General features: G+C 34.0%; 1 protein-coding gene across 2 annotated transcripts; it reads left to right on the forward strand.

The window, feature by feature from the left end:
- Positions 1 to 85: 85 nt before the first annotated feature.
- MS3_00005981 (uncharacterized protein) lies at positions 86 to 25,017 on the forward strand. 2 transcript variants are annotated; one of them, XM_051214065.1, is made up of 13 exons: positions 86 to 133; positions 3,873 to 3,964; positions 4,017 to 4,081; positions 7,316 to 7,429; positions 9,365 to 9,478; positions 10,499 to 10,633; positions 11,498 to 11,641; positions 15,155 to 15,316; positions 17,548 to 17,615; positions 19,018 to 19,108; positions 21,846 to 21,944; positions 21,991 to 22,092; positions 24,499 to 25,017. In XM_051214065.1, the coding sequence occupies exons 3-13, from the start codon at positions 4,049 to 4,051 to the stop codon at positions 24,775 to 24,777; spliced, it is 1,341 nt and encodes a 446-aa protein (XP_051067185.1). In that variant the 5' UTR covers positions 86 to 133; positions 3,873 to 3,964; positions 4,017 to 4,048; the 3' UTR covers positions 24,778 to 25,017. The 2 variants fall into 2 exon arrangements, with proteins under 2 accessions (XP_051067185.1, XP_051067186.1); XM_051214064.1 differs by having other exon boundaries at positions 101 to 133; positions 3,873 to 4,081.
- Positions 25,018 to 25,750: the final 733 nt, after the last annotated feature.

Here is a 25,750-nt window from a genome sequence, read left to right on the forward strand (position 1 = left end):
AAGTTTTTTTAATTTTTTTGTTGATATATTGAAAACACACGAAAAGACAATAAAAGTATAAATACCCAACTGATTTATTTGTAATAATCTTTACTGTAAACTTATTATTCACTGAGTTATGTAGTGATAATGGGTAAGTAGAAGGTTACGAAACTTTTGTACAATTAAAGTATGTTTCAATCTTAGTTTTGTTGGTAAATTATCATGACTAACCTGTAAATTGACTGTAATAACGAAATAAACAGTAGAATAATATCACGAGTTGGACGTGACTTCAGTCTTTAGTCTTCAGTAGTAAGGATAGGAGGTTTAGTGACCTACATTAATTCTTGCAGTTTGTAATACTGTGAAGGGCTAGACATGTTTTGAATATACCAACAGAAGGTGTTGATATTATGTGTTCCGGTAGAGAATTCCAGTAATTCACTGATTGGTGTGAGGAACGAAACTCCGGACGTAAATGATTTTGATCGCGGTTCTTGAACTTTCTTCGAATGTCCTCTCAAATGATCAGTCCTAGACAGAAGTAATAGAGTAGGATGATATTATTAAGAAGTGCTTTCAAACTCTGTATTTAGAATATTAGAAGCAAAGAAGAAAAGGAAAGTTATCTTGAGGGATAATAAATTTATTCATGCGAACTCTTTCAATATAACCATTATGATGCAAGCTGATATAGAACAGATAGAATGTGGTTAGCAGAAGAATCCAGGATTCCCTTCTCGTTCTATTTGAAACTCATCATTTGGATGTATCTATATCCCAGAGTTGATAATTTCCTTATGTAGAAGTTCACTAAATGGAACGTCAGAATGACTTACTTTTAATTATGATGTTTTATCTCAATTAAAATTCATAAGTCATAGGTCTTTGTATAGGGTAACTGAAATCTCTCGAGTAAACTAAATCTAATTTCAACTAGAATGACTAATGGATTCATGGTTAAGAGAGCTTGACTGACGTTGGTTAAAATGGTCATTTTATCATTCACTAACCATTTATGCTGTACATATAATAATAATGATCCCGAATAAGTGACATGTTTTACCAATAACCTAATGTTCGCATGCCTCAGCCTTATTACCAAATTATTCAGATGACTTAAACATTAGTTGTTGTGTTTACTTCTAGTGTTATAGTAAATAAGCTATGGCACGAAGTAGTGTTAGATAGTGAGATGGTAGAGAAGATTTGTAGTTTGTGCTAATGATGTCGTTTAGAAGAACGATGAAAGCTCCACGACCAAACCATCCAGCTCAGAGAACAAAACTCCATCAAGTGTTAGACAGTATTTGTTTCAAGCTGACGTATCCTCAACCGAAGCGAGTGATCATACAAGGAATGCATAGATTGTCTAAATGATTAGACGAAACGTAGGTATATGTAAACGGTCATTACAAATGTATGAAAAATATCCTGAATCGAAATGTGGTAACTTGATCTAATATGATAAAATTGTCAGATAAAAATGCAAATATTTATGTGTGTATATGTACACCCAAGTAAGGGTTAACAATCGCTTACAACGTAAACACGAATAGAGCCAATCATGCTGAAATTACATATTTAACTGTCAAGCTCTTATTTCATATCTTAGTAGCACTGCTTCAAAAGTTCGGTGTATAGTCTATGAAGGCCCATGAACTATGTAAAGAACATGTGATACTACAAACTAACTGATTTTTTTTTTAGATGAATACTTTACATTTTTTCAGGCAATAACCATTAGATGTAGTTTAGATCACTGAACCTGTTTAAATACAACATAATTTAATGTTGAATGTTACTCGAAATCCAAACTATGTGCTTCACATACTTCATATACTAACATGTTACTGAAAACTGATTATCAGTCAGTCGATGATCAAACTTATGTTGATTTTATTGTTAATTCATATTGTTTAAATTTTTAAAAAAATGGTTTGCAGATTCTTGATCAGAGATCTATGCTCTACGAGGGGAAACGGGCGTAACAGAGAAAAGTACTTTTTCATTTTTTTCTAACTTACATACGCCTGTTACTCCTAATGGAGCATAGGCTGCCAACCGGCATTCTCCAACCCACTCTGTCCTGGGCCTTCTTTTCTAGTTCTATCCAAATGCTGGTCATTCTTCTCATGTCTATCTTCATATCTTAGTGTAATGTGTTGTTTGATCTTCCTCTTTTCCTTTTGCCTTGAGGATTCCATGTGAGAGCTTGCCTTGTGACACAGTTTAGCGCTTTCTTCAGTGTATGTCCTATCCACTTCAAGTGCTTCTTCCTGATTTCTTTCTCCACTGGAATCTAGTTTGCTCTCTCCCACAGTAGGTTGTTTTTGATCGTATCCGGTCAACGGATCTGAAGTATTTTGCATAGACAACTGTTAATAAACACCTGTATTTTCTGGATGATGGCTTTCGTAGTTCTCCAGGTTTCTGCCCAATATAGTAGAACTGTCTTGACATTTGTATTGAAAATCCTGACCTTGGTGTTGATTGACAGTTGTTTTGAGTTCCAGATGATCCTCAGTTGTAAATATGCTGCTCTTGCTTTGCCGATCCGCGCCTTCACATCTGCATCAGATCCACCCTGTTCATCAATGATGCTTCCCAAATATGTAAAGGTTTTTACATCTTCCAAATCTTCTCCGTCAATTGTGACTGGATTGTTGCACGCTGTGTTGTATCGGAGAATGTCGCTTTTCCCTTTGTGTATGTTGAGGCCTACTGCTGCTGAAGCTGTTGCTACACTGGTCGTCTTCTCCTGCATTTGTTGTATTTTTTTCTAAGCTAATGAATAATATGAGGAACTAACTCAATCTAAGTATGATAGAACAATTATAGTCGTTAGTTTATCGGTAAAACTTTCCATATTTCACAATAAATTTGTTCCGAGGTACAAATTTTTTAGCAGTGCGGTATGACCATGGGAGGACGTTGAGGAAATCCACCCACTTACTATGGCCAAAAGAAAGTTATCAATTCGTGTAAGCAAATGGGCATAGGACTGGGAATTACAGCTAGGTTTATCATCACAAACTGACATCAGTTAGAATGTCTGGATTCTATTTAACCATATGAATGGATGAATTTCACCTTAAAATTCAAGACTTACTATCTTTAAGTCTATAAATGATGGTCTCATTGGCATCACTTTCTTGTAATTTTTCGGTATAGAAAAGTAAATATGCGGTTTGAAATGGAGTACGCATACTTATGCTTCAAATATGTAATTTATCAAATCTAATTGTATTTTTTGATTAATAAAATTAACTTGACACCATAAGGAAATGGGTATAGTCTGACAAACAATTTATAATCTCAACAGTTGAGATCATGAGTCAACTGAAGCTAGACCACTATGGAAAACCTGGAAGCACTGGACGGCCGTTTCGTCCTATTGTGGAACTCGTCAGCAGTGCGCATCCAGGACCCCGCCTCGCGGGATTTGAACCCAGGACCCATAATCTGCGATTATTCTTATGGGTTTGTATTTTGCCATTGTTCATATTCACAAATGAATCTGACCATTAGTTGTTAGTAGTATATGAACTTCTTAAATATATTTCTCGGTATTCTAGTTAATATAAACGTCTATTATATTTAGGATAGCAAGTTTCAACTTTCTTTGGGTTTATCAGCTAAATGTAATTATCCCATACTTGTTAACGAATTCGGCGGTTAGAATGACTAGATTGATAATACATTTACACTTGAAACTGACAGTACTGTGTTCGAATATTAATGAAGGTTCATCAAGCGGATGAGTCTAAGACAAACTGAAATGTACATCATGATGAAACCTATTGTTAAACACTATTGAAAATAATAGAAATTTTAGTAATAATGATAATAAATGCTAAAAAGGTAATTCATTATATTTCTTTATTCAGATATATTTTTGAATCATAATGAATTTCGTCAATATGGAACAAAAATGATTCAATATGTAGCGGATTATTTAGAAACTATTGATAAAAGAAAAGTATTTCCGAAAATACATCCAGGTTATTTAGCTAAATTAATACCAAATGAAGCACCGAATGAATCAGAAAGTTGGGAAGACATTATGAAGGATGTAGAAAAGCTTATAATGCCGGGGGTAAGTAATTGAAACACATAAAATGCTTTTAGTTGTGTTTACTTCCCTGAGATGAAAGGAATTAACCTTTACAATTAAATCATCTTGTGTATAGAGCACAACATTAATAAAGCACCTATCTTAGCATCAAATCTTTTCTATCATTTTACATTTGAATGTTTCAGAGAAAGATTGAAAGCAGCCATCGAGAATACCTATTATGCTGTTCAGTTGGTTGTGATTAAAACGTCTAAGCCCATGATTCTTAGTAGACCCAAACAATGCACTAATGATTACGTCACATCCCATTGTGTGGACACACATACACTAGGGAGGAGTAAACGAACCATGCAATCAAGGGTCAATGAAAATGTGCCTAGATGGCTTCAAAATCAATATATGTCAAATGATCCGATCAATGTGGGAGGTAGAAAACCAGGTTCATCGATAGCGAAACACAACTGAAACGGGACACAAAATTGACAATTAATACAGCTTTTATAACATTGTATAGAAATTGTCAAGGACGAATTCTTAAGTTTATTGAAGCCTTTGATTTGAACCTTTCTTATTATTGCTTATCAAAAACTAATGCACCTGTTGTCACACCATCAATTTGTACTTTTCACATTTTACTTATTATGTAATCTTTTCCATTGTTATTATTGACTTATAAACTACCTTGATTGGTTTAATAATTCCGTATATGCATATAAATATTACTGTATATTAGAGTAAAGCCTGATGAGGATCTAATCGAAAACAGTATTGTTCGCTTATATCTATGTTATTCTAAATTTACAATATGGGAATATTTCAAATATTGAAGCCTTGTCTATTCATAAATTTAAAACCCCCTTATGTGTACAAAAACAATTTGTCATAGCCTTGAATTTACCTTGGTAACCCTTAAGTCATTCTATGGCCTAGGTTAACGCGACAATTTCTTATTCTTTCTCCCCCTCCGTTTGTTACTTTTTTACTTGAACTTTCATTTAACTGACCTTTATTAATTTTTATATAAAGAAAAATGCCTTGACAAGTATATGTGTGTGACCACATTGTTCGAAATGTATGGCCGCAAATACATCACATTTTCATCAGATTAACCCCATCTTCTCATTGTTCTATCGAAAGTTTCAGTAATCCTATTTGAAAACGATTCCTTATATCTGCTAACGAAATATCAACAATCATAAAGTACTAGACATCTGTTTTGTCCTCCTTTAAAAGACTCTTCAACAGTGTGAAAGAATTAAGTTCATATTTTAGTTCATTGTCATCAATACTTTAAAAAACATGAAATGTGTAAATGTCAACGACCTATATAAAGTAATTGCAAACTATTCTCTGCAATCGGATACATGGTTCTTTTTGGTGGAGTTTTGTTCTCTGAGCTGGATGATTTGGTTGTGGAGCTTTCATCGTTCTTCTGAATGACATCATCATCAGCACAAACTTCAGATAGAAGTGAAGTGTTCGAATTTCTCTATGTGTTTGTTGATTGCTGATTGACCTAAGTAAAGCACATTGAAATCCATCCAATTTACCAACCAATCAGGGAAATCATGCACAAATATAGGAACGAAAATCAAACCAATGGGAGACACAACCAAAACAAAGAAGTAAACGATGACAGATTTAAGGTCAATAAGAACCAATCAACGTCGAGGTGTACAGAACAATCTGTGAAACGCATATGGAGAAATCCCAACACTTCACTTCTATCTGAAGTTTGTGCTGATGATGATGTCATTCAGAAGAACGATGAAAGCTCCACGACCAAATCATCCAGCTCAGAGAACAAAACTCCACCAAAATCATCCACCTGAGCTACAAATCTTCTCCACCATCTCAATATGGTTTTTTTGGAAATCCCCAAAATCCAAAGTTTTGATGATAAACATGGTCAGAAAACAACTTTCGGATTTAATAGTTATCCAGTCACTTTCAAATGTTAAACCTCTTATATGGAATGAATGACATATGAATGGTTTCTATTCATAGATTATGAGTTCGTGTGCTCTATTTAGCACTGTTCGATTGATCCATATATCGAAACATTTTTGTTGTCAATCTTTCTTTAATAAGATCTCAAAAGATGTTGATCCTATCAAGATCAACTTTGTATTATACTTTTGCTTAATTCACTGATAACAAGGATCTATTTTCAAACTTCCTGCATTGTATTTCATCAATTGAAATGAAAAATGATTCCAACGTTTCACTTGCCAATTTGGTCCATGACTCTCCAGTGTAATAATGAAAACCACTGATCATAAACTAACTAATTTTTAATGACATGTAGAGCTTGATGTAAAATGATTAGAAAACTGCTTATTGTGTTTTTACCTTTTAGTTAGTCATTATTTGTGGAGTACATCAATAATTTTAGGTTGGATTTTCCTAAGGCAATCTCGAGGCAATATGCACAGTATGCAAATACGACAATAAAAGATAGACTGATCAATTGTAATCCTAAATATCAATGGGAACATCCAAGTAAACAATACTAAGTAAATTTAAACTTTGCCCCATCACACAAGCAAGTGGTTATCAGGACTCATTAGCTAAGTGGATAACCCGGTGGTGCTTGAAACGAATGATACTAGGTTCGAGTCGTAGTGTGAACATCAACTCTGAGATGCAGGTACACTCAGCTGACGAATCGCGAATAGGACGAAACGTGCGTCAAACTGGATTCTACTGCTAGTCACTATCCATCTTTGTTTATAACTCTTGTGAATTAAGGCAATATCGAGGCAATACGCACAGTATGCATATATGTCAATAACAGACTGATCAATCGCAGACCTAATCATCAATGGGAAGATTCAAATAAATAATATCAAGTGGATTTTCCTGTTTAAGGAAATCGATAATTTACTATTGATTCTTCTAGAGGACATACGTTTAGTCTTAAATTAATCAGCTCCCCACTCCTGATTTTAGTCGGCGCCATCCGCTGTCACATTCAGATGTGCTACTATTGAGCTATTCTTATCGACGTCTAGCAAGAAACTTAGAATGAGCAAAGTTTCTTGTCGTTTGCCTACAACCAGCTCATTTCAAAACCTGTTGAACGTGGTACTGACTTCAGCTAATGATCATACTACATAATCATCGATGGAATCCTACCAGTACTATACATTTATCAAACTTGACTCTCGTTACTAATCATTTTATACACATTAACAAATTTCTTATATTATCATCCACGTATTTAAGAGATGGTTTTTAACTCTTACATTTCAGGTTACTCATTGGCAACATCCGCATTTTCATGCTTATTTTCCTTGTGGTTGTTCATACACTTCAATATGTGCTGATATACTCGCTGATGGTATCTCATCCATCGGATTTACTTGGGTATGTTCAGAAAAAAAGTTATTTTCCCCTAATTGAGATTTATATTTTCCATAAGATTCAACACTATTGGACTTTTTGGATAAAATGTCTAACTAACAAAATATATTAATGTACACATATAATCTTACACTTTGGTAAAAGTTATATGAATATTAATAGTTGTCTTTTTTGCATACTGACATCCACCATCCCCACGCAGGACCATAACCCAGGACCTTCGGTGTCATGCACGAACGATTAACCTTTAGGCCACTGAGCCGGCCGTCTAGTGCTTTTAGGTTTTCGATGATGGGCTAATATTAGTCGGTTCATGATCTCAATAAAACTTAATAATCTCCACTACACTACATTGATGAGAATCCTTTTGTTTAAATCTAGTAGGTTTTGTTATTTCAGGTTACAGTGGAGACCTGAGCGTAAAATATTGTGAGAAATTTCATAGGCACATATATCAACATGAATATCTGACTGATGAATTAGCACGTAATTTGCAGTTAGTTGTATTTTATAAGCAAACATTTCAACTAATCGAATTGCTATTTCAATTCCAGTAATCAATGCTATCGTGAGTATCGGGTTATACATTTTCTCTTTTTTTCGATGCATCACCTCATACTATTGAAGGTAGATTCTGATAAAGAAATGAGGAGAATACTAAATAATTGACTAAATCATCTTCAATCAACCTTCGTTAAAGATCTAATCAGAGTGAATAAAATACATTTGACTGTTTATATTATTCAATAACTAGTTCGAGATTCTATCCGTCGCACCTCATATTCTGTTTTAAAACTTCTGAGACTCCCACATTCTAAGTCAACCCATTCGCCTAACAATTGACTTCGTTTCATTCTAAAAGGAACATGAATAACTGTGATGATCCAAGTACAATTTGATCAAATACTAAAATGGTTTTTGTTTCAATAAATAGTCTGACGGTGGTCATATCCATAAAAGAATACCGTAGCATAATTCCAGGTCACAATTGATTCGATTATATACGACGAATCGATTGTTTTATAAAAATAGCAACCTATTTATTTTACTTACTTGCGCCTGTTACTCCCAATGGAGCATAGGCCGCTAACCAGCATTCTCGAACCCACTCTGTTCCGTCCTGGGCCTTTGTTAGGTTTGAAGCTTTACGAGTTCACTTAATCTGCGAATGAGAACAAGACTCAGTGACCAAAGACCAGTAATCTAGCTATTGATGCGTTCCAGCCCCGCTACCTAGAAGAAGAAGTCCAAGCTTGGTATGGAAAATATATTCTGCAAACAGCCAGAAAACGAGCGAGCCCACAAACACAATTTAAAACGTATATATACAAATATATATATAATCGATATTGTCATGGGAAATTTTTAAACATTGATCAATGAGTTTATCAGTTGACTACTATTTAATCATTTAATCGATAAGTTAATAGATATGATAAAATTACAAATATGAGTTTTGGGGATATATCGTCCCCAACAGCCTTCTTTTCTAGTTCTATCCAACTTTTGTTCATTTTTCTCATATTTGTGTCCATTCCTCAGTGTAACGTGTTCTTTGATCTTCCTCTTTTCCTTTTGCCTTGAGGATTCCATGTGAGAGCTTGCCTTGTGACGCAGTTTAGCGCTTTCTTCAGTGTATGACTTATCCACTTCAAGTGCTTCTTCCTGATTTCTTTCTCCACTGGAATCTAGTTTGCTCTCTCCCACAGTAGTTTGTTTTTGATCGTATCCGGTCGACTGATCCGAAGTATCTTGCGTAAACTATTTACTTTATAAATATTATTAATAAGGATGATGTCTTAAACTTGATGAACAATGAGGAAGATCTTTTGTCAATAGTTTTAATGAACCTACGTGATGATGTAGACTCATCATTAACTGATATTCTTGAAATTCCACTTAAAATTACTAAATAAACTTCTTTTTTTAATATTGAAGGTTTCAAATCCAGCTTGCACTGAACTGGAAGTTGTAATGATTGATTGGATGGCAAAAACGTTAGGTCTACCTGAACACTTTTTATTTGGTGAAAATACCGGTGGAGTGATACAAGTAAGAAATAAGTAAAATCTATATTAATTATATGATCTCCGTTCTTATTCCTCCAAGTCAAGTAATTAAGCTTATACACCATTTTAGCAAATCGACTTAGTTACAACATCACATCAGAAGGGGATTTTTGTGAATATTATAGTCATTTCAGTAGTTGAGATGATGAGTCAATTGAAGCTAGACAACCATGGAAAATCTGAAAGCAATGGATGGCCGTTTCGTCCTATTGTGAGACTCTTCAGCAGTGCACATCTATGATCCCTCCCGCGGGACTCGAACCTAGAGCCTATCAGTCTCGCGCGTGAACGCTTAACCTCTAGACCACTCAGCTGACAACTAACGATGTTGATGTCTAGCTTCAACCAATCCACGAAATTGAGCCACATGTTCACCATTGTCTTCAGTGAGTTCCTATCTCACAACAGACACGGTTGTACTCCGCTGCTCACTACTTTTCACTAAAACTAAAAGAAATACTTCTTTCAAGCCAGTCACTAGTGAGCATATACTGATTAATGTTAGAAAGGGGTTTTTGTGGATATTATAGTAATTTCAATCATTGAGATCATGAGTCTTTCAGGTTTTCCATTGTGATCTGGCTTCAATTCATTCATGACCTCAATTATCAAATGACTATAATATATCCACATAAACCTCTTTCTGATAATTAATAAATATCTGTTTAATCCAAAGATGATAGTGATCTTTGAAACAGTTAGGGGAATGGAAGAATTTCATTTGAATCGAAAGCTTTTCATCCGTTTACAACTGAAATATCCTGTCAAACAATAATGAGTATAATTGTAAAATGAATGAAAATAGATTATATTCTGGTTATAGTGTGATTGATGATGATGATGATGATGATGATGATGATGATGATGTAATCTTTCAACTAGATTATATATATTTATAAATGATTGAATAAAAGCAGTTACTGCATATGAATCAAATGAAATCTTTTATTTTAAGTGATTATAAATAATACGTGTTTGTTTTTCATAATAAACCTATATGTAGGGTAGTTGCAGTGAATCAACATTAGTCGCTCTATTGGCTGCACGTAACAAAGCTATTACACAATATCAAAATATCCATCCAAATGTAAATAATTATGATGCTTTATCAAAGCTTGTTGGTTATTATTCTGATCAGGTAAATTGAACATTCCATAATGTCATTTGATTTTCTTTAATAATTTTCTTCAATATTGAACGAGTGATATTTCGATCATAATAATCATTGATTGATTGTTTGTTTTTAGATTATCAATAGTCTTTGATAACCAGGTTGATTTGTTAATTAAGAATAGCTCCTCTTATTATTGATGAGCAAACGATACCGAAATTTCATGATTTCAATGTAATACCAAATTCCTGTAATTTTATATTGTTACGTAATGTTTATGAATGAAACTCTATAAACATTTTCTGACTGACTATATCTGTTACTAATCTAATTCAAAGAAGACTCCCATTTCAATGTATATTAAAATATCAGTTTAAGTGTTTTGGAGATTGTTAAGTTTTTTGATCGAAATCATGAGTCAATTGAAGCTAGACAACCATGGAACATGTGGAAGCACTGGACGGCCGTTTCATCTTAGTATGGGACCCCTCAGCAGTGCGCATCCACGATCCCGCACCCCGCGAGATTCGGACGCAGGACCTATTAGTCTCGCACCAGGTGTTTAACTAACTAGACCACTGAGCCGGCATCCAATGGTGTTAATGTCTAAGCTCAACCAATCCACGAAATTGCGCGACCATCTTCCATTGCACTGAGGTAAACATCTGTTTCTACCCGATACGGATTAGCTCCACTGGTCACTGGTTCTCACCAGAACTCCGAGAATTTTGTCACGAAGCTAGTCACTAGTGAGCACATAGTAAAATACTTGTCCATACACCTTCATTATTGTGTTCTGTCTCCTTTTGATTCTAATTCTTGTCAGTCAATTATTCAGATTTCAAATGTTCGGAAAAACTTGTTTTCTAAGAGTTTATTTATGAATTTTAGGCACATAGTTCAGTTGAACGAGCTGGTTTAATAGGAATGCTTCAATTACGTGCAATAAAATCCAATGAACATTATGAAATGGATACAACTATATTAGAACAAACTATTAAAGATGATGTAAACAATGGATTAATACCATTTTTTGTGAGTTCTCTTCTTACGAATGTGTTTTTGTATTCAAGTTCCTAATGTTGATTATAGTTTCATTACTTTCTTACATAATAAAGGATAATTCAAATTTTGATGGAGTTTTGTTCTCATAGCTGGATGATTTGGTTGTGGAGCTTTCATCGTTCTTCTGAATGACATCAACATCAGCACAAACTTCAGATAGAAGTGAAGTGTTGGGATTTCTCCATATGTGTTTCACAGCTTGTTCTGCATACCTTGACGTTGATTGGTTCTTATTGACCTTAAATTTGTCAACAGAAAATAAGGCAAACGATAGTACCGCTAAATCAACAGGTGAAGGAAAACAACCAACTGACCCCACAAGAACTAAAAGCTTTGAAGGAACTTAGAACTAGAAAGGATATTGTCATAGTTCCAGCGGACAAAGGACGAACCACAGTAATTATGGACAAAGAAGAATACGTCAGAAAGCCGAGGAACTACTCGAAAATAAAAGCATTTAAAAGGTCATTTAGAACCAATCAACGTCAAGGTGTGCAGAACAAGCTGTGAAACACATATGGAGAAATTCCAACACTTCACTTCTATCTGAAGTTTGTGCTGATGATGATGTCATTCAGAAGAACGATAAAAGCTCCACAACCAAACAATCCAACTCAGAGAACAAAACTCCATCAAAATCATCCACCTGAGCTACAAATCTTCACTACCATCTCATAATTCAAATTTATTTGTTTATTGTCTATTATATGCCATCATTTAACCCTCAGAAAATTGTACAATTACTATTATTGATTGTTAAATTGTATTTAAAACATTCATGACCTTTAACCTTCCATCCTGGCACAAATACGGCATTCTAGTTTCCAGACAGATCAATGTATTCATTCTTTTTAATCCACATTTTGATCTTATCACTGACTGTTTTTATAGGATCGTATGTGTGTTAATTGCTTACCCTATTCATTACATGACTGCAATTTATTTTTTAGTCTAACTATAAATATGAAGTGACACTTTATCAAATTGAGTTAGTTCACTCTCATTCTTCACTGTATGTCATTCCATTTCACTTCGCTTTCTCCTGTTTTCTTGTATAACATTGTTATCAACAATGTTGATCTTTATTCATTTTAAATGATTATTTTATGGTTATCAGTCGAGAAGTTGTTCCAAACAATAATCTGTCTATGACAACTCCACTCATAACACACTGGAATAGGAAGTATGAAATTGATGAAGTACAGTTACATATACTGAATTTAAATTGACATAAAAGTTAAAGAGTTTTCACATTTACTGAATATATCCTGGGGCTTCAGAAACCCTACAAAAAAAAAACAAAAAAAAAACAAAATTAGATTCTTTTCCACTTTCAAATAAACCATGGTCTTGTATCTTGATGCTGATTTCTCTAGGCCATTTCATGGTACTTGTTATGTTTGTAGAATATTGACCTGGTTTCTGTTTGATATCCAAAGACGGCTGAATTAAACACGAAAACTTGTGATATAGATTTATTCGACCGCGAAGATTGATTTTACTCATACTTAATTACTTAACAATAATCATACATTGAGGAAATACACAGCATGATTACAAAATCCACGGTTAAGAACATTATACTGAACTAATGTAAGAAATATCATCTTGAATAAACATCATACTGAAATAAATCAATGTTCCTCTAAAGAAAAAACAAACAATATCATCATTCCTTAGAGTAATGGCTATATTGAATTGAAAATGGATGTAATTGTGAATATAAGAAAACCCACAATGAATTGAAAACGTAATTTACTTTACCATTCAATAATAACAGTACTCATTCACTAATGTGAGTTGATCCTTAAGCTAAATGGCAAAAATTTCAACTGCGATCATGTACCAAATGGTTTAGTAATATCAGTGGTTGAGATCATGAGTCAGTTGAAGCTAGATCACCATAGAAAACCTTGAAGCACTGGATGGCCGTTTCGTCTTATTGTGGGACTTCTCGGCAATGCGCATCCACAATCCCGCCTCGAGGGATTCGAACCCAGGAACTACTGTTTTCGCGCGCGAGCACTTAACCACTTAACTATTAGTAATAATATATCTGACTATGGTATTATGAAAAAGGCATTTGACCCTGTTGAAATCATTTCTTTTAATATTACATACATAATATGTTAATATGTTTAATCAGACCTTTTTAACGCATCATTTACAGCTTTTATTAAAATAATACAAAAATCTTCTTGATTTCAAGTTAATTACACACACACACACATACCCTATTGCTGACGTAGAAACTTAACTCATCTAAGGGATAGCTGAGGAACAGTTTATCAATATGATTATTTGTTACTGACAATCTATTCATCAATGAAAGATTTTGATTAATGAAACAATCTTCAAAATATTCCTTTTCTCTTTCTTTTTTCTTCTTTTATCTTAAATGACTCACATATTCTGAAGATTTTTTCTCATCTATTTGATAAAAGAAGAAAAAGGTTGAAAGAAAGAAAGAACGAAAGGAACGGAGTTTAATCATTGGAATTTACATATTTAAAAAGTTTAATCTGTTTTTGTTTATGTATTTAAACAAACTTCCCATTGAGGTCATTTAAACAAATCAACTAGTGAAAAAGTTTTATTATCAAAAACTTATGTAACAGTGTTTACAATTGACAAAAACTATATGGGTAGTGAATGACTTTGGTTAGATAAATAAGCCATTAATCTATGATGATAACATCTACTATAATTTCCTATTAGTTACATGAATCAATGTGTGATCTATCAGGTTTCCCTAAGTATTTCATATATTCATTAACTGGAAGCATTAGAAAACTTTTTATTCTAATATCTAAAGATATCTGATTCAATTTCTTTGTATAAAGTTTGATTACAATCTAACTATCTCCACTGATGATCAGATGAATTCCATGAACCATCTATCATCTTACATTAGGCTGAAACAGAATTTCAGTATATCACAAAGTCAATCAACAAATATCGAATTAGAAGGGGTTTTGTGGAGATTTTTTTTAGAAATTTCAATAGTTGAAATCATGAGTCAATTGAAGCTAGACAACCATGGAAAACCTGGAAGCACTGGATGGCCGTTTCGCCCTAGTATAGGACTCCTCAGCAGTGAGCATCCACGATCCCGCTCCCCGCAAGATTCGGACCCAGGAGCTATCACTCTTACACTAGGACGAAACGGCTGTCCAGTGCTTCCAGGTTAGAATACTTAATGTGTATTTCATTTTGATACTACTTATTATGGTGTTTTAGAATGAATGAACCTTCTCGATGTGATTCATTACAAAATGGTGTGGATAGTTTCAATTGTAAACAAACAAAACATCTTACCATCTTCTATGTAAAGTTTGCACTGATACTTTTTGTATTTCGTTTAATGACTAATATTATCCAATGGTATACAAGGATTCATTGATTCGATTTAACTTCTGTGTACCAGTGATAGCCTTTAACATCATTTTACTAATGACAATATGTTATTTCTGATTGTTTAAGTGTTGTGCCACATTGGGGACTACAGCAACTTGTGGATTTGATAAATTAAAAGATATTGGACCTATTTGTGATAAATATAATATTTGGTTGCATGTAGATGCAGCATATGCTGGGTCATCATTTATTTGTCCAGAATATAGATATTTAATGGATGGAATCGAAGTAAGTGTGTGTTCTTTTGTTTGTTGTCGTTTTGATGAATATTTTGGGTGGTGTGTAAAACAAACTGTGGACAATATTGAAGTTGTTAAAAAGCATTTTATTTGTACAACATACTTATGTTACAGCTTTAGATAGTGGCTAGCAGTGGAATCCATCTATTAATATAATGCTTGTGAATTAAGGCAATCTCGAGGCAATATACACAGTATGCAAATACGACAATAAGAGATAGACTGATCAATTGTAATCCTAAATATCAATGGGAACATCCAAGTAAACAATACTAAGTAAATTTAAACTTTGCCCCATCACACAAGCAAGTGGTTATCAGGACTCATTAGCTAAGTGAATAACCCGGTGGTGCTTGAAGCGAACGATACTAGGTTCGAGTCGTAGAGTGAACATCAACTCTGAGATGCAGGTACATCTAACTGACGAGTCCCATTGGAGACGAAACGCGCTAACTGGATTCCACAGTATATACATATGACAACAAGAGACTGATCAATTGCAATTCTAAACATCAATGGGAAGATTCAAACGAACAATATCAAGTGAATTTAAATAATGATTTATTTACTTAGTTTCTGTTATAAATTGGTGCTTTGAGCTTTTTTAATGAATTAAGTTCGCACAGACTACATTTGATAAAATATGTAAAGATTTGGACATTTCTTATCACCAACTAAAGTGAAATTCAGGTTTTTGTGCATGTTTGAGGATATTCACAACAAATGGCAGTATTATCTGATAAGTCACTGTACGACATTAATTCTTAGCGGTTTATTCTGTTTTACATTTTATCTGTGTAATATGAACTTTAAAGATAGAAGATATTAATAGATGACTAGAATTAGATCATAAATACATTCGAAACACTGATCATGTATGTTGAAATTATCGAGTGAGTAATACTGAAGTTAGGTTCACGGTACTTGATAAATGTGTTAAATTGGTTATTGAGGTCTTGAATCTCTATCGGTTAAGGTGGTTGAAACATGTACTACACACATATGTATTATGTACATACACGCGATGTTCAACGTTGTTTATGACGAACTGACTGACTGATTATTTTGAACTACTAAGCAATGAACAACTGAAATCAGAAATGAGATTCAAATTAGAATATTTCAGTTTGACGGCAAACATAATACCATGTGCTAATCGTGACCACAGTAAATGATTATGGTTTTGATGGCTAACTGAATCAAATTAAATTGTTTTTATCATCTAAAACCTTTAGATTTTCCCAGTCTTATTTATTTTTAAAATGATCTTTCCAAGCCGATATTATAAGAGTTTAAACGGCACTCTTAGTTAGAATTCCTGTCAACAGCTCTTATTAACTACGAATAATAATGAGATATCTAAAACAAACCTAATGTGCTTAAATCACTTAGTACTTTCAACTTAAACATTGTCAGTGTCACATAAGTAAAAGTCATACCTCGTATTTATGAATGCAACGTCTTTTAATTGTCAGCAATAGAGATAAAACCTATTACAGTTGTAGTGTGGCGTCGAGTCGCGTTTGACTATGATCACCACTATAGGAAGACTACGTGCCAGTTAGCCGATAAGATACACCGTAAGCCAATTATCAGAAGGCAGTTGATGCTGTAGTCGAGATGTATTTGTTGGCGATCTCGTGGTATCGAAAGAATATCGAGATCGTACCAGGTTACAATTGTGGTTACTGAGCGTGACCGAATTCGTGCAAAGTCACAATCAACGGAAGGAAGAATGTGTGTTTTGGTACAGTAAAACAATCCCTGGTACAATTGGTTATAATAATAATTGTTTCCATTACACCAATCGCGTTCGCTTGATAAAAGTAGGTCACTACACAGTTAAGATAAGAAATAGATGTATATAAGTAAGTAAGTAAGTAAGTAAGTAAGTAAGTAAGTAAGTAAGTATGTAAGTAAGTAAGTAAGTAAGTAAGTAAGTAAGTAAGTAAGTAAGTAAGTAAGTTAGTTAGTTAGTTAGTTAGTTAGTTAGTTAGTTAGTTAGTTAGTAAGTAAGTAAGTAAGAATAGGTGACCATGTACTATGTTGAACGATTGTCGGCTTACATTATAGATAACTCATGAAGGTGGAAAGAGCACAACTGTATTCTTCGCTAAATTATCATTGATTTAAGCTTCTTTATATTTTCTTTTCAAAATGTTTCCATACAGTTTACTTGAATTATAATAAAAAAGAATCATTTTCATTGTCTACTTTTAGTATGCTACGTCATTTGTATTCAATCCACATAAATGGTTACTGATTAATTTCGATTGTTCAATTGTATGGTAAGTTTATATTAAAAAGTACACATAGTAACTAACTTGATATTTTGTTCATGATCAATAAATATGTATTTTAATTGCTATCAAGCGACATAACACACAATTCAAATCTGAAACTTGACCTCTGTAATAGAACGTGATATAGATTGTTTATCAATATTAATTTCAATAGTTGAGATTACAAGTCAATTGGAGCTAGATCACCATGGAAAACCTGGAAGCACTAGACGACTGTTTCGTCCTATTGTGTAACTCCTCTGTAGTGTTCGTTCACAACCACACCTCATGAGATTCGAATCCAGGACAGTAAGACAATCTATAATTCAGACATTCATGTGATGGAAACTTTCTTTTATCAATCCAAATGTCTGAGTGAAATAAGTGATTAGTGTTTTTAAGTTTCTATATAGAAAATAAAATTGTGTCCAGTAGTCACTAATCGGAAACATTCGTTAAGTTATTTCTTAACAAAAACACAAAAACTTGAATTGAATATCATTTTATTCTTGTATTGAGCAACGGGTTTATTGAAACACCGCTCATTTAAATCAATATAGTGTAATAACATCGCTTTAAAAGTGTCAAAGGGAACCAAACTAATCAACTATGCTAGATCTATGTTAGAAAACTTTAACACAATAGATTTATGAGAGCGAAAATTGTCTGTATAGATTGTCCAATTACAACCTCATGTCCATAATTGTTGGGGACGTTAGATCCCCAAAAACTCATATTTTGTCATTTTATCTTTGTGAAGCTTGTATGCAGATGTATGCTTAGGCATTTCTTACTACCCACGCACATAGTTGATTGACGAACTTATCGATTAAATGTTTAAAATCTTCCATAGCATATATATATATATATATATATATATATATATATATATATATATGATTTGTGTGCCTGATTGACCTGGTATCTTCTGGTTGCTTGTAGAATACACTTCCTACATCTTACCAAAACTTGTGGACTGAGTTGGCTGAGTCGGGGACAACGGACCAGTATAGCCTATCGAGTCTCTCAATCCTTGATTCTTCGTTCCGCTCCGAGTAAGACGAATCAGTAGTAGCATTCAAGCTTAACGAACATAAAAATAATCCATCATAATATCTGATATGTGTAATTCAGCTATTCATAAACAATGTATCAGATGGGATTTTGTAGAGATTGTAGTAATTTCAGTAGTTGAGATCATGAGTCAATTGAATCTAGAATAAATGATGCGTTTAATCCTATCACTCATGTTTAATGTGATATCAAATAACTAAAGCATTCATTCAGCACCTCTTTTATGATCTGTAGCTAGGCATACACCTATCATTGTTAGTTTCCATGTTAATACTTATTATATGGAATGATCTCACCTTTTTTTACTATCTACTTTATATGTTTATTTCATTAGGTATCGAGAAGTGAATTGGGTAAAAAATTCATTTCATGTTGATCCACCATATCTAAAGCATAAACATCAACAAACTACCATCGATTTTCGAGTAAGTATACATTTTATATCATATAGTAATGTTAAATAAAGAACACTCTTAAATTTACCTGCCTCCCTCAAATGATGATGATTAACATGAAATGTAAATGGAGTTCAGAGATGAATTCCAATTCATTCGTCAACTATTGAGAATCTTTTACTATTTCAATAAGCATTTAAAATGATGAAGTGTCCTTAAGTTTATCTCATATGAATAAAAATTCAAGCATCCACTTATGTATTAAATCATGATCAATTTGTAGAAAACTCTGTTTTCTATTTTTTTATTCTCGTTGAGGAGTCGCAATAATGAGGACTCAGAATACTAAGAAAATCGATATTCCTTATCAAAATTCAAAACCATATCAACCAGTTCCATAGTTAGAGTTAGTTATTACTGCACTATGACAGGAGGGTTATAACGAGATATCAGTATAATAACAATGTTTTATCGTATCTTGTCACTATATTTGTAACATTTTATTGAATACTAGTTAAGTATTCAACATATTTACCCATGAACTAGAATATCTATCTAATTAGATGGTGGCTGGAGGTAGTTGATAGGAAACCCTGGATCCGGGTTTCGTGCTACTTGGCAATCGTCAGCAAAGTGTACCTGTAATCTTGAGTGAACTGGTGCTCCCTGGCGGATTCGATTTCGTGTCACCCAGCTTCACAGTCTGAGACATTACCACTGAGCTATCTTAGCCGCGACCGACCTTCTGTAGGACTGAGATGTAATCACAATTGATTGATATCTATCTAAGCCTAAAATAAGTAGAATTACAAATGAAACAACCAATAAAAGGAAAATAACATTGACGTTACAAAACTTATATAGCCGTAATAAAGTTCGTCCACTACATCAATGTAGCACAGATTGTTAGGACAGTACTTACGGTTCTCCTTTTCTCTGTTTTGATGTGCACAGCTCAGAGAACAAAACTCCATCCAAATCATCCACTTGAGCTACAATTCTTTTCTACCATCTCCTAATTACTAAAAAATTATGCATCATAAACAGGTTCCGATGACTGTTTAATGTTTTTTGTCGATAAAGGGAATTCTGTGATCATCTACACATTTCACAAAGTCACTTCAGCAATTGAATACGAATAGGGGTATATTGTATAGTTTATTTGATAGTTGATAATAAACTTAAGTGTAGTTTCCAAGATGTCTACTTGATTTGACCTAGGAATAAGTACACATAGTTCACTATGAAATAAAGATTTAGACAATTTGATGTAACATGTCTTTTAAGAAATATTAACAAGACACTTTTCATCGAAATCTTATATCTAGTTTCATCATACATAAACAATAACTTTTGAAAATATTCAGTAGACTAATTGTTGAACATACTGAAAAGCGTATTGATCTTTCGACTGAGTCAAACTGGGTTTCCACATGTATCAAATCAATGGAATAAGATCAAATTGTTTTCTTTTAAAAACAATTTACTACACTCGAAGTATATCAGTCTAAATATTTAATAAGGTTGTATTCTGTTATATTTCGATGAGAATAATGAATGGTAACTTTTGGAATCTATTTCTGGACTAATACTATATGTATACTTCTATTGTATAATTGTTAAGTAACTAAACTATCCATATTTATATTCCTTTTGTTATAAGCTTTATTTTGACCTATGAACTATTATTATATGTGTTACTATTCTTGAGTTATACCCAATCTATCAATTACTATCTCCCATATTCACAGCCACATTTGGCTAATTCTTGTACAAATGTTGTTTCCTATTTTATGGTACGATGTGGTCTGTCTGGTTGGTACATAAACCCAGTATGTTTGAAATACATGATTCATATTGCAGAGGCTGAGATTGATGTTCTGGAGTTAACAGGCAGGACTAGGGGGGAAGCAGGACCGATAAACACTCTAGAGTGCTCATACTTGTTTTATGCGTCATTGATCTGATCGATCATTCAGTATTCTCTAATTGGCGTTATCATCACATTATAGGACATAGGGCACAAGTTATAACAGATTCATAATCTCTCCATATACTATTCTTTACAACAAAATGAAGTCGGATTTCAACATCTTTACACTCCATTTTCCGGCGTAATGTGTTCTTTGGTCTTCCATTTTTCTTTTGGCCTTGAGGATTCCATGTGAGGGCTTGTCTTGTAACGCAGTTGGGTGCTTTACTCAATGTGTGTCCTATTCACTTCCAGCGCTTCTTCCTGATTTCTTCCTCCGCTGGAATCTGGTTTGTTCTCTCACACAGTACGTTGTTACTAATAGTGTCCGGCCAACGGATCCGAAGTATTTTGCGCAGACAACTGTTAATAAACACCTGTATCTTCTGGATGATGGCTTTCGTAGTTCTCCAGGTTTCTGCCCCATATAGTAGAACTGTCTTGACATTTGTATTGAAAATTCTGACCTTGGTGTTGTTTGACAGTTGTTTTGAGTTCCAGATGTTCTTCAGTTGTAAATATGCTGCTCTTGCTTTACCGATCCGCGCCTTCACATCTGCATCAGATCCACCCTGTTCATCAATGATGCTGTCCAAATATGTAAAGGTTTTTACATATTCCAAATCTTCTCCGTCAATTGTGACTGGATTGTTGCATGCTGTGTTGTATAGGAGGATCCCTTGCTTTTCCCTTTGTGTTTGTTGAGATCTACTGATACTGAAGCTGCTGGTACACTGGTCGTCTTCTTTTAAAATTATTAATCATATACTAAGTAAATTTATTGATTTTCTCCAGCATATGCATATTCCATTGGGTAGAAAATTTAGATCATTGAAAATTTGGTTCACTTTAAGAAGATATGGTGTGAAAAATCTACAAAAATACATTCGAAATGTAAGTTGTCATTGATTCATAATGAAAGTAACTTTCTTCTTTTTAGCATATACAATTAGCTCATTATTTCGAAAAACTTATACAAGCTGATGATCGTTTTGAAATTGTTGCCGATGTTCTAATGGGTTTAGTTTGTTTTCGGATCAAGGTTAGTTTAATATGATGTTATATAATGAAATGTATGTGACTTTTAAAAAAATATTATATAGAACAAGTAAAAATAGACTAGACAAGCATGACATTGATCGCCACCCAGTGACCAATCAATTGTAATTACATCTCAGTCCTACAGAAGGTCGGTCGCGGCTAAGATAGCTCAGTGGTAATGTCTCTGATTGTGAATCTGGGTGACACGAAATCGAATCCGCCAGGGAGCACCAGTTCACTCAAGATTACAGGTACACTTTGCTGACGATTGCCAAGTAGCACGAAACCCGGGTCCAGGGTTTGCTGTCGACTACCTCCAACCACCGTCTAAATCTCGATACATAGTGCCCGCAGTGTCGAGTCACCTAGACTGGTAGCCACATTGCAACATGATCGATAGCATTCGATCCGCACTAATAAGGACTAGACACGCATGACATTGATCGCCACCCAGTGATTAATCATTTAACTCATCGACGTTGATAGTCACAGGACCCAACTTTAAACTGAAGACTTTGACCAAAATTGGTTGTTAGAGAATCACAACTTTATTGATACACTCTTGACATGTAAAAGTTCAGAAGTGGTAAGGAATAATTCTTACCATTGGTATAAAAAATGTCATAATCTCTAAACCTAAACTTCATTTGAAATCAGTGATATTCCGTATACTCATCTGATCATTAGTAAGGCATTAAACTACATCTGATACGTATTGGAACTTTAGGTCAAAACGATTTCACAGTATTTATGGAACAATTGAGATAATTTAAATTCAGTCTCATTTTGCTTACATATCATGGTATGTAATTATATGAAACAAGAAACCAGTTATATATAATATAATATACCCTTGTGGGCCAGGGTAATTTTACATTGATTTCCAGGAGAACCAGATACCATCCGAACTTTCACATGACAACCCAAACAGTACAGCTCAATGCCGTTTGACAGGAGAGCCAGACACCACTCAGACTTTAACGCTACAATCTAAATAGTACAGCTCAATCCTGTGGCGCAAGCACCCTGGTGGACCGTTTGCACCATTGATATACACATTCACGTCACATTTATAGTTATTCCGATCAGTGATCGGGGTTAATTAATTATGCACAGCACGAACAGGCCAAAGTTGACCTATTCCGCTTACACGACAGTCAAACTCATTAATGTTAGCAATGGCGTCATGCCTTACAATGTCCCAATAACAATGGCCCTTGAGAATACTGAATAACAACCACCAGTATGAATGAAATCGGTCGACCAGTAAACCAATTTTGTGTACGAACAGTCAGTAAAACTTGGCAAAGCAATGCCAAACCATCCACAATACCAATTGCGAACCCCCAGTTTCATATGAGACCTTCAGCTCTCCATAGCCATCTAGCTTATACTGCATATAACACATATGTAGGGTAGTAAACGAAATAGCACAGGCTGAAGCTCTTGGGCTTAAATAACTCTTAAAACCCATTGTCTGGTGTCAGAATACTATAACTAGACCACCAAAATCATTTTTATCGCATTTGCGAAATTTTCATTTCTCCGACTTTTCAGACCCTGAGTTAGGGGTACTTTCAAGTTACTTTCAAGTATAAATAATGAACAAAATGCCTCATCATAAGAAAATTTTCTGTTGAGTTACCAAATTTTACTGAATATAGAGAATTAGAAAGTGATGCATATTATTTTTAACCATACAGATATGCCAATCTGATATGTGATAACGTACTTATATTAAATAAAGCAAGAACAAATACTTATATTACTTAGATTTTGAAATTTTCATTTAACATTGGTTAACATTAGAAGCTGGACGAAACAGCCGTCCAGTGCTTCAAGGTTTTTCATGGTGATCTAGCTTCAATTGACTCATGATCTCAATTAATAAATTACTATAATATTCACAAAAACCCCTTTCTAGTATTAATCAGTATATGCTCACTAGTGACAGACTTCAAGAAGTATTCCCTGAAGTTCTAGTGAGAAGCAGTGACCAGTGAAGTTCAACCGTGTCTGTTGTGAGACAGTAACTGACTGATGACAATGATGAATGTGTGGCTCGATTTCGTAAATTAGTTGAGGTTAGACATCAACACCGTTGGACGCTGGCCGGCTCAGTGTTCTAGAGGTTAAACGTTTGCACACGAGAATGATAGGTCCTAGGTTCGAATCTCGCGGGAGGCGGGATCTTGGATATGCATTGCTGAGAAGTCCCACATTGGGACAAAACGGCTATCCAGTACTTCCAGATTTTCCATAGTTGTCTAGCTTCAATTGACTCATCATATAAACTATTGAAATGACTATTAATATCCACCAAAAACCCCTTTCTGATGTGATGTTATTCGTTTCATTTTGTCTCAATATATCTATTGTTATTTGTTTGTTTGTTTTTGTTTAAAAGGACAATAATGAATTAACCAAACAATTATATCATAATATTGAATCTGATGGTAGAATTCATTTAGTTTCATCAGAATTACATTCACCAGCACCACTTTATTTTATACGGTTTGCTATATGTTATCATTCACCAAATAAACAACATATTGAATATGCATATCAAGTAATTCATGAATTATGTAATCAATTATTAGATCAACAATCCAATCCAATTCCCAATCAACAAATCAATCATGAAAATATTAATTTGTTATTACTTGATCATGAAAATCATAATTGAATACCCTCTGTATTCGATTTGATGATTCGTACTTCAATTTATTTGCTTGTTTGTTTGTTTATGGTTGCTCGTGGGTTTTTTTTAGAAGTACACCTCATCTTTATCGTCATTTTTGTTTATTTGTCATTAAATTGTGTCATTACTTCTATAATATGTGTTTTATGCCAGTTGAATACTGTTCTATAAAACATCTTTGTTATAACACTCGGCTTTTACTTCGTCTAATGTTATAACAGTTGGGTTTCCATGTTTATCACGTATGGGAAATTAATTTACCTTAGATGAATATCTACAGTAGATTCTCACCCCACCCAGTGTCTATTCTATAGGACGTCAACACAACTCAGATGATCAAGAACACGTGATTAGCCTGACCAAAATGTAAATATATTTTCACACTCAAAACCCGACACCATCCAACAACAATAAGCAATCAATAATAAGTCAGTGATTAATGATAATAATTATAAGAATATGGGAATATATAAGGTATCTGACACTTGTCAGACTATCTACATATCTAACTAAGCAGACAACCAGTCATTATCATTCTCGCCTACACATCATAAGTGTAATGTTATTCATCCGTTTTTCATTTCAAGACAACTTTTCATTCATTTTAAAGTTATGTAACACAATATGAGTGTAATTTTCATTGAGGATTTTATTCGTGTGTTGTATTTGTTTAGAGAGATGGAGATAAAACTTGATGTTTACAGTGAAATTACCAATGAAAATTATACTGTTATCAGCAATATTTACAACTCCGCCTGTAGCTCTTATAGGGTTACTGCCGGTCCCAAGCCCGGGTAAAGGAGGAGGGTTGGGCATGGGGTTAGCGTCCCCATCCCGTAGAAAATTAACTCGCTAAAAAAACGCTTACCAGAAAAAATAATCCAAACCATTTTAACTCTGCCCTGGGAGTTAGGTCTTCATTTAGAAGAATTATGACGCTTCGTGGTGAAAGCCGAGC

This window comes from Schistosoma haematobium, chromosome 2 (genome assembly GCF_000699445.3).
Source record: "Schistosoma haematobium chromosome 2, whole genome shotgun sequence".
NCBI lineage: Eukaryota > Metazoa > Platyhelminthes > Trematoda > Strigeidida > Schistosomatidae > Schistosoma > Schistosoma haematobium.

Excerpts from the sequence above, each read along its gene's own strand:
- MS3_00005981 (XM_051214065.1), top strand. The coding sequence starts at position 4,049 with ATGAAGGATGTAGAAAAGCTTATAATGCCGGGG. Across the intron at positions 4,082-7,315 it reads AAAAGCTTATAATGCCGGGG|GTTACTCATTGGCAACATCC; the intron begins GTAAGTAATTGA and ends CTTACATTTCAG. Across the intron at positions 17,616-19,017 it reads TTCGATTGTTCAATTGTATG|GTATCGAGAAGTGAATTGGG; the intron begins GTAAGTTTATAT and ends TTATTTCATTAG.